The sequence below is a fragment of the Vombatus ursinus genome, unplaced genomic scaffold (genome assembly GCF_900497805.2).
Source record: "Vombatus ursinus unplaced genomic scaffold, bare-nosed wombat genome assembly UNPS02014841.1, whole genome shotgun sequence".
In the NCBI taxonomy this organism is placed as follows: Eukaryota; Metazoa; Chordata; class Mammalia; order Diprotodontia; family Vombatidae; genus Vombatus; species Vombatus ursinus.
Genome location: NW_020954619.1, coordinates 36,213,949 through 36,226,000, shown reverse-complemented (window position 1 = coordinate 36,226,000; position 12,052 = coordinate 36,213,949). Strand labels below are relative to the sequence as shown.

General features: G+C 36.4%; 1 protein-coding gene across 1 annotated transcript in view; it reads right to left on the bottom strand.

Annotated features, from left to right (window-relative positions):
• Positions 1-12,052, bottom strand: part of TPO (thyroid peroxidase) — a 206,482-nt gene that overhangs the window by 103,308 nt on the left and 91,122 nt on the right. Inside the window, exons 8-9 of the mRNA XM_027840445.1 lie at positions 4,217-4,475; positions 1,693-1,863 (exon numbers count right to left, since the gene is read on the bottom strand). Of these exons, the coding sequence (XP_027696246.1) occupies positions 1,693-1,863; positions 4,217-4,475 (430 nt within the window). The remainder of the gene's footprint in view (positions 1-1,692; positions 1,864-4,216; positions 4,476-12,052) is intronic.

Sequence of the window (12,052 nt, the reverse complement as noted above, 5' to 3'; positions counted from 1 at the left end):
AGAACTTTCTGCATCTTCTACTCATTAACCCTTGATCTTCCTTCTGGGACTAAGCAAGACAAATCTACTGAATTAATGAGTTCATGAAAAAACATTTATCAAGTGCCTTCTATATATGCTAGGCACAGGTGCCTGGGATACGAAGACAAAAGCAAGTCAGTTCCTGCCCCTGAGGACCTCATATTCTAAAAAAGGGAAAGTATATAGGAGAATGGTAGCCTGGGAAGGGAGATTTTGTCTAATGAGTAGCAAGAATGGTAAGTGGAATTATAAAGGCCATCAATGATCAGACTCTCTGTAGAAGCAATGATAGTTTGGATTTGTTTACTGTTCCCAAAATAAGCAGTGGAAACTGGGAGACAAAGTGGCTACAGGAAGGAGAATATGTACATCATGGCAGAACAGACAGCAAGATATCCTAAGATGATGTCCAGGGTGGATGGAAGATGTGAAGAATTGTCTGAGTCAACTAGCCACAGAAGAATCCTTCTTTCAAATTTAATTGTTATGAAGTATTTGAAGACTATGATCATATTCTAAGTTTTCTTTCCTCTCAGATGAACATTCCCATATCCTCCAACAATCAACATTGTTTCTAAACTTCACACTTTCATCTGAAAGTGTCCAAGTTTGTCAATGTCCCTTCTAAAATGCATGTCTACATGTTAAATTGTGACTTAATAATAAATATGCTTCATACTATTGTTTTCCTACATGATAGAAGCAGTGTGATATAGTGGGAAAAAAGCAATGGATTCAGAGTCAGAGAATTCTGGGTTTCACTCCTGGTTCTGCTTCTTGCTACCTGTGACATTGGGCAAGTCACTTCATCTCCATGGGCTTCAGTTTCTTCATCTGTGAAAATGAGGGTAGGGTTGGACTGGATGATCTTTAAGTTATTTCCAGCTCTAAATCAGTGAGTCAATAAACTAGAAATAGATGTGTAATTGTCAGGAAACCAGGGATTTGGGGGCAAAACTTATCAGGTGTACTTATCCAACATTATCAAAACACATTGTTGTTCAGTTGTGTCCAACTTTTTGTGACCCTATTATTGGTTTTCTTGGCAAAGATACTGCAGTACTTTGCCATTTCCTTTTCCAGCTCACTTTATAGATGAGGAAACTGAGGTTAAATGACTTGCCAGTATCACACAGCTAGTTACTGTCTGAGGCCAGATTTGAACTCAGGTCTTCCTGACTCCATGCCCCCATCCACTGCGCCACCTAGTTTCTAGTTACTACCAAAGACCTTAGCACTTAGTAGGCAAGAATAGTTAAAATAAGAAGTGATTAAAATATAGCACAATTTAGAGTATTAACAACGATGACCATCTATGAGCTTCTGTGCGGGTATAAGCAATATCCACTCGTGCTAAACTGAAGTGACCTTAATTATCACTTTATTATTTTTATATTATGAATTTCAAAGTTGATTTGAGGGGATGTTTCACTCTTCTTGTTCCAGGTACCAAACTTTCTAGTGACTCTGGCTAGAAGAATCTTTTTTGGACAAACTGTATGATATAGTTCAAGACAGGTGAAACAAGGAGAAATTTGTCATCTGTTTTCAGACACATTTTAGTTTGGATAAGTAACTAAAAAAAATAAGTATTATATATATTTTTACCAAATTAGAAATCATATCTATGTGTTTCATTTACAAAATAAAATTCAGGAACTAATCACAGACCTGGGAGACCATGGTCCCTCCCTCTCTGCAGATCGAGTGATGCTAAATCCAAGGTGCCATTATCAGATAATATGAAGAACCTTTCAGTCAGTTCTTCATTCATCATTCGTTCCTGAGTCTGCAATTTTGCTGACCTTGCCAGAAGACCTCTTATCACAGGATCCAAGCCACCTTGAAATAGTGGGAATTGAGAGAGAAAGAAGTTATTTCATTTGAAATTTCTAGAAAAAATAACATTTCAGACCCTAGACTAATTATTGCTGACAGATATATGCCTTCTAGGATATGAATACACCCTGAAGTTCCAAGTTTAATAGAATTCCTTCAATATTACATGTCCTTGGTGACTTCATCCAAATGACTTTAACTCTGTGAGCCTCAGTTTCCTCTTCTTTAAAATGAGGGAGTTCAGCAAAAAAATAAAATAAAATGAGGGAGTTAGATTAGGTATCTGTGAACTAAGATACCTTTCAGTTCTAAATCTATGATCCTATTATGTACAATTTTTCTAAAAAGTAGAAGACTGGATGGTGCTAGTTGGGTATTGAGAGATTATGTATGGCTTCCTTCAATGTGGAAATCACTTATGAACTGACTGGGCCTAGCTAAAATTTTGTTCTGTAAAACTTAGACTCAGTCAAAAGGCCATACTCAAGGACCTAGAAGGCCACATGTACCCTAGGAGCTGCAGGTTCCCCACACCTGGATAGGGAACAAAGAAAGAGTAAAAGGAAGAAAACAAGCATTTATCAAGTATCTACTATATAGCAAGCACTGTGCTAAGTGTTTTACAATTGTTAAGAGATTTGACCCTCAAAACAACCCTAGGAGTTAATTGTTATAATTATCCTCATTTTACAGTTGAGGAAACTGAGGCAGCAAGAGGTTAATGACTTGTCCAGGGTTCCTTAGCAAGTATCTGAAGCTGGATTTAAACTCAGGTCTTCCTGACTCTAGGCCCAGCACCCTATCCATTACACTAAGACTTAGCTCCCTCTAAATTCATTAGTTTGGCTAGAATATAGTATATGTAAGGGGAAATAATGTGAAAATAGTATGGAAATACAGATTCAATTCAGATTGGGAAAGACTTGAAACACCAAATTAAGCAGTCTGTATTTTTTCCAGATGCAATAAAAAGCCACTGAAGTTTCTTGATAGGGGAAGAAACATGATCAAAGTTATGTCCAGGTACCCAGTTTGCCAGATCTGTTCCATCAGTCATTAACTGGAGAGCAACAGTGCTATTTGGTAGCTAGGATGTCATATGCAGTCATTTGTCTTTCCCTCAAGCCACATTTCCATCTTTAACACCTTGGGTAAGTCTTTATTGTCTCCCTGAGCCTGAGTTTCTTCCTACAAAGGCATACCAAAACTTACAATATCTACTTTATTAGTCTATTATGAGGGAAACAGTTTGGACAGTGAGTTTTTTACTCTTCCTATTCCTGCTGCTAGTATTATTCAGAACATCCCAATTAGAACATCCCACACCCCAGGATGTGGCAGACCTTTAGTATATAGTACATGTTTCCCCTTTCATCCACTTGGAAAGGATCACCTCTTCAGTTTGTCTGAGGACCTCTTAGGTACTCAAAAAAAAAAACAACAACAACAAACCACAATACTGGGAGGAGCATAGAACTGGGAAGAATTCACCATTCCCCCCTCTCAAAAAAAGGAAAGTAGTAATGACAGAGGTTTTATTTATTTGAATACGTCAAAGTTCTGTGGATTCATTAGTGTGAATAATTGCTTCACCAGTAGAGAAAGAACCCTTTCTTAGTGTAGATAGTCTTCATAAGAAGCTGTGGTTAAAAAAAAAAAAGCAAAAACAAAAACAAACAAACAAAAACCAAACAAACCCAAACTCTGAAAACCAAAAAAAAAAAAAAAAAAAAAAAAAAAAGACATCATTTCTTGAAGCCCATTTTTTGGGAGACATTTATGTTCAAATTTTCAAACTCAAAGAGATTGCTTTTCATGAGTAGGACTTTAGGAGAGAATATAGGTATTGAACAATGAATATATACTCGTAATTGACTGCTGGACAACCTAACATATAAATTAAAGTTTCTTAAAAATTCATTCAGAATTATAATTTACCCACTTAGCAAATGCCATATGGTGGTAGATATAACTACCGAGTTAAAAAAAATTGGTAATGGAAAAAATGACATTATGGCATACTAAAATTAAACAGAGATTTCTGTCTAAAACTGCCAAAATGAAGATGAGTTGCATACTTTGGAATAAACCGCATTTGGAATTGTGCATCCTATTTATTCAAAAAGACAAAAATCAGGTGGCAAGTTGGTTCTAATGAAAAGCAGGTGTTTTCACAAAGCTATGGAATAATTGTAATTTCCTTTCACAAAATGGTAATTCTTTGGACAATGTCCAGTCACTTAAATTAGAAATAAATTTTAACTAATGGTCTTTTGAGATCTTAGAATGAAATTAGGTACAATTGATGAAACAATGGAAGAATGCAACCACAATGCAAAGGTAAAAAACAACCCACCTTCCTTGATGATCCTCCATGGACTAAAGAAAACCTCATGCAAATGTAATTTTGGGAGGTCTGGGTGATCCTGAAATCTTGCATCAAGCCTTCTTACCACTGGGTGGATAGTTGCATGGCCAAAGCGGAAAGCTGCTGTTGAAAATATGTTGGATATTGTTGGATTCACAGTGGGATCATAGCCTTTGTATGGGCCAATGTATTGCTCAAAAGCCACAGGTCCAAGGATCTTGGGAATGTAATCACTGAGGGTAATCTTCTAAAGAAAAAGGCAATGGAATGAACAGGCTCTTCAATCTGATATGAAAAGAATGGCTACCCTGTTATATTATAAAATTCAAGACTCAGAAAGAATGAGGCTTGGACAAATAATTCACATTACATTTCACCTTGGAAACATTTCATTTGGATGTCAGCAGAATATTAAGCACAAATTGTCAGGTACTCAGTTAAAAAATCATCATGAGGGTCAGTGTGTACGTGGTGATTTCCACCAGCATAAAGTAACTTTCTTGAGAGCAGGGTCTGCCTTATTTTTCTCTTTAAAATTTCAATGTCTAAAAAAGTGCCTGAAATATAATTAGGTGGTCAGCAAATGCTTGTTGAATCAAATTTGAATCAAACTGGAAAATACACTGGATTTGTAGTAAGAAGTTCTGTTTAAATCTTGGCTTTGAATCTCTAACTTCTTTCAAAAATCAGCTTGAACAGCACCTCTTACACAAGGCCTTTCCTGATGCCTCCAGATGCTAGAGCTCCCTCTCAGCCAAAATTGCATGGCATTTACTTTGTATATTCTTAGCAGCATAAATGATTTTTCCTCTGACAGAAAGTAAACTGCTTGAATGCAGAAACTGCTTTGTATGCCTCGCACTAGGCATTATGCCTTACTCATAGTAGATGGTTAATAAATACTTGGTAGATAGATAGATAGATAGATAGGTAGATAGATAGATAGATAGATAAACAGACTAGATAGATGATAGATAATACATGCAAACTTGGCAAATCATTTCTTTTTCTTGGGCCTCAGTTTTCTCCTCTATAAAATAATGGTATTAGTTTAGACGATCTCAGATGTCTTTTTCAACTCTAAATCCAATCACCCCATGAGGCTACCAGCCTAAAAGTAAAGACTAATTTAGGGATATGCCCTCAAAATCTTTCCTCTAAATTTCTCTTGACGTACCTCATTGTGTCTGAAAGGTAACCAGCAGGAAAAAGACTTAGAAAAGCTCTACTAAATCATAGAGACTTGAAATCGTAACAGATTATGAGGATAATAATAAATGTACTCCCTACTTTAGAGTTTTGTAGTGAGAAAAGTGCTTTGTAAACAGTGGAAGCACTCTAATGTAGTGTAATGAGTGAGTTAGGAGATGTGGGTTGAATTCCTGCCTCTGACATTTATTACATGTTTGATCCTGGAGTGTCACAACCTCTCTGTATCTCAATTTTCTCAGATAGAAAATGGGGATAAGAAAACATCGTTCTCACCCTCATATGATTGTTGTGAGTAGTTAGTGTTGTTGAGTCATTTTTCAGTTGTGTCCAATTTGTGATACCATTTGGGCTTTTTTTTTTTTTTGGCAAGGACACTAGAGTGCTTTGCCATTTTCTTCTCTAGTTCCTTTTGCAGATGAGGAAACTGATGCAAACAAGATTAAGTCACTTGCCCAGGGTCACACAGTTAGTAAGTAGGAAGATGTGTCTTCCTGATTCCAACCCTGGCACTCTGTTGTAAATAGAGTACTGTGTAAATTCTCAAGTACTAGAGTGTTGTTATTTTTATCATCTTCATTTTACTGATATAATTCAGTTTGATGGAGGTTAGGTGACTTGCTTCCCCACAGACTTGGAGAAATATTGAGATTTTTCATCTTGGTAGTGAAGACCATGACATAAAGTGTAATCTTTGTATCAAAGATTCTGTTGACATGAAGGGTCATTTGAGGGGATTTTTTTTTCACTTCTTTGTCTTAGAACTCCCACCTAGAAAATTTGTCAACAGACTCTGCTAGTTACTAGTGCCACATAATATAATGCAGAGAGGGTGGTGCTCCTTCCAGTTCTCTCTGGTAGACATATTTCATGTGGGCAGTTGGTAAAGGGAAAAAGATCCCAGCACTCAATACATATAGAAATCTTCATTTGGTCTTTTGTTTTTTGAGGTGAGGGGAGAGGCCTAGACCTTTTTGGAGAACTACCATTGTGGAAAAACAAACTAACTCCTCTACTGACGCAGATGGGCAGTTCTTTATACTTTATAGTTTTAGACCCAGTGGTCTGAGTCAGTGAGAGAAGTGCCCTGCTCACACATGTGTTGGAGGCAGGACTTTAATCCAGATGTTTCTGACTCTAAGGGGGCTTGATTATCTATCTGCTATGCCATACTGCCTCTATTTTGTTTAGGGTTCTCAAAATGTCTCTATCACCCTTAAAATCATGTTTTTTCAGGCCTCCTGCCAATTTACTGAGGTGTTGATCTGCATTATAAAAGGAGTTTCTTCATCTAGAAGTCCCCTATATTAATCAAGTTACAGGTCAAATAAAAAAAATGTTAAATACTGGATCAAATATGAAATCAAATTAAACTTAGCATCTACATGGAAGAGCTAATTCCAATGAGCAATTACTTCCAATGAGGGAAGTAATGAACACCAATGAAATAACAGATTTAGAACCCCCACCTCCCCAATACTAATATCTAACCTGATCTTGGGCGCAATGTAAGTAGAATTGTTGTCAGGTTAATAAAAAGAAAAAAAATCATGTGTATACTAAAATAAATCAATGCAGGTGGTCTATATTTTCATAATAAAATAATTTCATAATCAAATAAATCAAATAAATTTCAATATAATTGACATTTTGCTCTCAATCTAATTTTAGTGTAACCTTTGAAAAGAAAACACAAGATGAAAAAGTCTTATTCTTCCCCATTGGTTCTAATTCTTCTTTACAACATGACTAATGTGAAAACATGTTTAATATGAATATATATGTAGAGCCTGTATCAGACTGCATGCTGTCTTGGGGAGGGGGAGAAAATTTAGAAAATTTAGAACTCAATATTATGGAAGTGAATGTTGAAAACTTAAAAAAAGTCAATTAATTTAGAAAAATCTTATATTCATCTCAAGTAGTTTACCTCTAGAAAATATAAAGAAAAAAATCACATTCTATTTACTTTTAAGTAGGGAATCTTAGCTGTGTCAGACACCAGATTGTTTTATGTTTGTCATCACATAATTGGTCCTTAACTATGGGGCTCAGGCTCCATGACTGGAGAATTGTGATTTTTTTTTCACCTTTAACAATCAGCCACATTGTCTTGAGAGGTTTGTTGGCAAGTCAGATCTAAATGCTTTCCTGAATATAAGAAAAGGAGCCATCCTTTTCCTGTTACCTTTAGTCACCAATTGCCCTGGAAGCCGATGAAGTTATTATGCCTTAGAGACATTCAGTTCTGCTAAGAATGACGCAACAGTGGATCATCCCTTTATATAGGAAAATGAAGACAGGATCACAGTATTGTCATTGAATAATATGGAAATCAGACAACCAGGTGGCCCCTTTTCTACAGAAAGGATGAATTTTTTTCAGAATGAACCTACTAATTGCAACAAACAATTTGCTAATTTTTTAGCCAAACAACGCATTGTACTATTTTCACATGGGAGACCTGTAAGCATTTTTTTTAGCCCATTCAACTAAAAAAAATCTACTTCTGATGCCATTTTTAAACGATCAGTTGAGGATGTATCAGCAGAAGGTGATGCTCTAGCAACAGGCTGAAGAGTGAAAAATATCTTTAGCACACTGATTGATTTTTTTCCATTGAGAGAACTGAATCATTGGCTCATTCTGGTCTTATTAGAGAAACACAGGAAATTCAATGGGGAAAAAAAATCAACAAACCACTTGTTCATTTGTGGAGACATAGTGATCTTTCTCTCAACTCAATTTCCTATACAATTCAGTAAACATTTATTCTATCCCTACTTCATGTAGAACCCAAAGTTTAGATGAAGCACAATCCTTACATTCATAGAATTCCAAGCTGAACTGAGGATGTAAGAGTTGCATATAATATTATATACAACAATAGATAAGGCCAAAAAAGTGCAGAATAAAGTGCTATAAAAAATCCAAAGAATAAAAGATCATTATTGATTGGGGGTTGGGAGGGTGTTAAGGCAGGTTTCTTGGAAGAGATGACATTTGAATGGGGGCTTAAAGGATGATTAGTAATCCATTATGGAAAGAGTTGGAGGGTTGACATTCATGACAAAGGGAAATAGTGTGAGCAAAGCCAGGAAGATGGAAAAATGAAGTGTGCATTCCAGAGACAGAGAGTGGCATTATTTGACTGGAGCACAGAATGGAATCAAGCTCCATGGAAAGGAATAATATGAGATTAGCCTAGAAAAGGAAGGTGGTGCCAAATTGCAGACCTTGAACATCAGGCTAATGAGTTTGTACTTTTTACCATAGAAGTAGACATGGGGGCAGCTAGGTGGCACAGTGGATAGAGCTTCAGCCTTGGAATCAGGAGGACCTGAGTTCAAATCTGACCTCAGACACTTGACGCTTACTAGCTGTGTGACCCTGGGTAAGTCACTTAACTCCAATTGCCTCACTAAAAAGAAAAAAAAAGTAGACACATAAGACTTTTTCCCCAGTGAGAGAAAATGAATTCAGTTTTATTTTGTCTTCTCTGAAACTTCCATGAACACTAGTCTCTTCTATCCAAGAACATGAGTAAGAAAAATGTCTGCCTTATACTTTATCACACAAGGAGGCATGCACTTGTTACAGAGCAGGCAATAAATGTCTCTTCCGGGTTTTTTTTTCTACAATAGATTACACTTTCAGTGCCAGTGTAAATAATGGTCAAGTGAAGAAATATGGGCAAACTGCTGGAGAGGTTTTCTTGATTAAGTGGTACATAAAGTGCTTCTGAATGAAAAACAACACAAAACAACAAAACTGTAGAGCCATCAAGTGTGTCCACGCTTGAAACAGAATAAGTGTCCCAGAAGATACTTCACTGAAATCCTTCCTTCCCAGCAGGATTTCACACTCAGAACGGCTGTCCTAGCCTCTGGCACTAGCTTTTGCACCATGTAAAGCCTCCTGGTCACTCTTCAGGTTGTTGTCGTTCAGTAGTGTCAGACTCTTCATGACCCCATTTGGGGTTTTCTTGGCAAAGATACTGGAGTGGTTTGCCATTTCCTTCTCCAGTTCATTTTACGGATGAGGAAACTGAGGCAACAGGATTAAGAGATTCGTCTAGGGTCACAAAGCTAAAAAGTGTCTGAGGCAAGATTTGAATTTAAGAAGATGAGTCTTCTGACTCCAGGCCCAGCACTCTACTGTGACACATAGTTTCCTGCTCTACAAGTAAAGAGCTTTAATTGAGGTCATCCTCCCATGTATCAAAAAAAATGCCTTCCAAAGAGCAGGTGTTTTCAGAATTCTTACTCCCCTTGATTTATTGGGAAGTATATCTTCCAAGAAAAATATGTGTTCAACTTCAATTCCTTGAATCAGCCATGAAACAAAGGGTGTACAGGAGGGAAGAAATAAAATAATGGTACTGTGCTGCCTGTGAACTGCCCAACACAGGGGCAGGCTACTAGCAGATTGAAATTAAAAGTCCAATATTACAGACTTCTAGCAGACATTGCTATCTAAATGTTTGTGAACAGAGGTGCCCTGACTTAACATCACCACAGAGAAGCAGCCCATCCACTACTCTCTAGGTTAGGAAGGGGTCCCGAAATATGTGGGCTAGAGATAAATGGTCTCACAAATGGGGTAGCAAGCTTGGTATAACTTGTTTGGTCTGGAGGCTGGCTGAAGAGCACAGGAAGAAGGGAGGATGGTCTCTACAGTTTCTCTGGGGTTGTTTCCAGTTGGTGAAGGATACCACCTTCAGTCTCGCACAAAGGAACATAAATACAAAGTCTGCTGGCAGAACTTGGAAAGAGCCTTCTAGCATTCAGCAGTAATGGTATAAGAAAATCATATCAAATAAAAAAGAATCCAAAAAATGGTATAAAGAAAAAGAAATTAGTGATTAATCTCCATATTCTGGAAGTGCTCAGGACTGAGGTAGAGCTGGAAGGGTGAGATCAGCTCCAGCTGTTAGAAAGGAAAAAGAAACTGACCTTCAACAGGCAGGCTGCAAGTCTGACCTCTCTGAGCCTCTTCCCTCAGCACTGGACAGTGCCAGGTCCTTGCCAAGCTCCACTCTCACCCAGGACTCCCCCTCACTAATGTGTACTGAATATTTTCAAGAAGAGGAAAGGTATAATAAGACTTATGCTTAGAGATTAGAAAATGAATTAAGAGGAGCAATTAAATCTTACCAAGTAGGTACACAATCAACAAACATTAATTTAGTGCCTATTTTATACAAGACACTGTGCTGGGGATACAAAGAAAAAATGAAATTATTCCTGGACTCAGGAATCTTATATTCTATGAGAGGAAAAAATCTGTACTTAAGTAAGTCTAACACCAGCTTCAATAACCTCTTTCACAGATATTATAGACACTCAAATTTTTTGAGAGACTTACCTCTTGTATATGAAGGAAGACTGAGGAGAAGAAAAAGAAAGAGGATGAAGGAACTTCTCTTCTGAGAGAACTACTTTAACTTTTATCTTGCAAAGAAATATGATGAAGAAAATTCTTGAAAGCCTGGATGCTATCCTGAGAAAACTAAACAGTGGGATTGTGTTTCTAGAATTGAAGAGAAAATAGCCTTTGAAATAATGAGTAAAGGTGATTTTGGCTGTGATCTTTCTCACAACTCATACGTTGTTAAGTAATTGTATCTTTGTTTTATTGTTTATAAGTTACATAGCCCATAGTAACCTTAAAGATTTTTAAGATTTGGAAGTTACAGTGTTTGATATATGTAGAAAAATAAATGAAAGCTAATTGGAAAAAAGGGTTCCTTTTCCTGTTAATTTAACAAATAATATTTAATAAAGTGGGGTGGTGGCTCAAAATTAATTATGAGAGAGTTGTTTGCAACTTTGGTAATTAATGTGAAAATACCAGAGTATATCTCTTGATTACTTTGGGATCTGGGATAGAAATGCATAAAGAAAATTGTCAGTGGCTAGTAGATACAGGGATGATCACCCAGTGAGGCTATTCATAAGAGTTGACCCAAAATTCTTGTTACATAAATATATACAAAAAATATACCCAGAGCCACCCACTGGTTAGTTTTCAATATATTTCAAAGAGGAACATTCCAAAAGAATGGAAGTGGTTACAGATAATAGTGTTTTAAAATTTATTTTTAACTTGATAAAAAAATCAGCAACTTTCTTATCTCCATAAATCTTATGATCTATGAATATATTAAGAATATGCTTGAAAAGAATATGGAAAGGCAACAGGCAAACTTTAATAGACTATTCTCTATACCAGAATACATCTTTATAGTTAATTTACTGTGTAACTCACATAAGACCCCACCATATTTATTGCTCATAGATCATAAAAACACATTTGACTCAGTAGAATAAAATCTAGGTTTAAAATCTCTAAAAAGATGCCTCCCATGCATATACTTAAATCTTATAAAATTCCTCCATAAATAAATCCATACTGAAATCTTTGTTCAATGATTCTCTGTGTGTCAATATCAAGTAAAGACAGAGCAAGAATTTTATATATATATATATATTACATATGATATATATGTGTATATCTATATCTATATCTATATTTATCTATCTGTCTATCTCTATCTATCTGTATCTCAGCCCATTGAAATGCACTTGTTAGGCATACATTTTTGGGTATGGC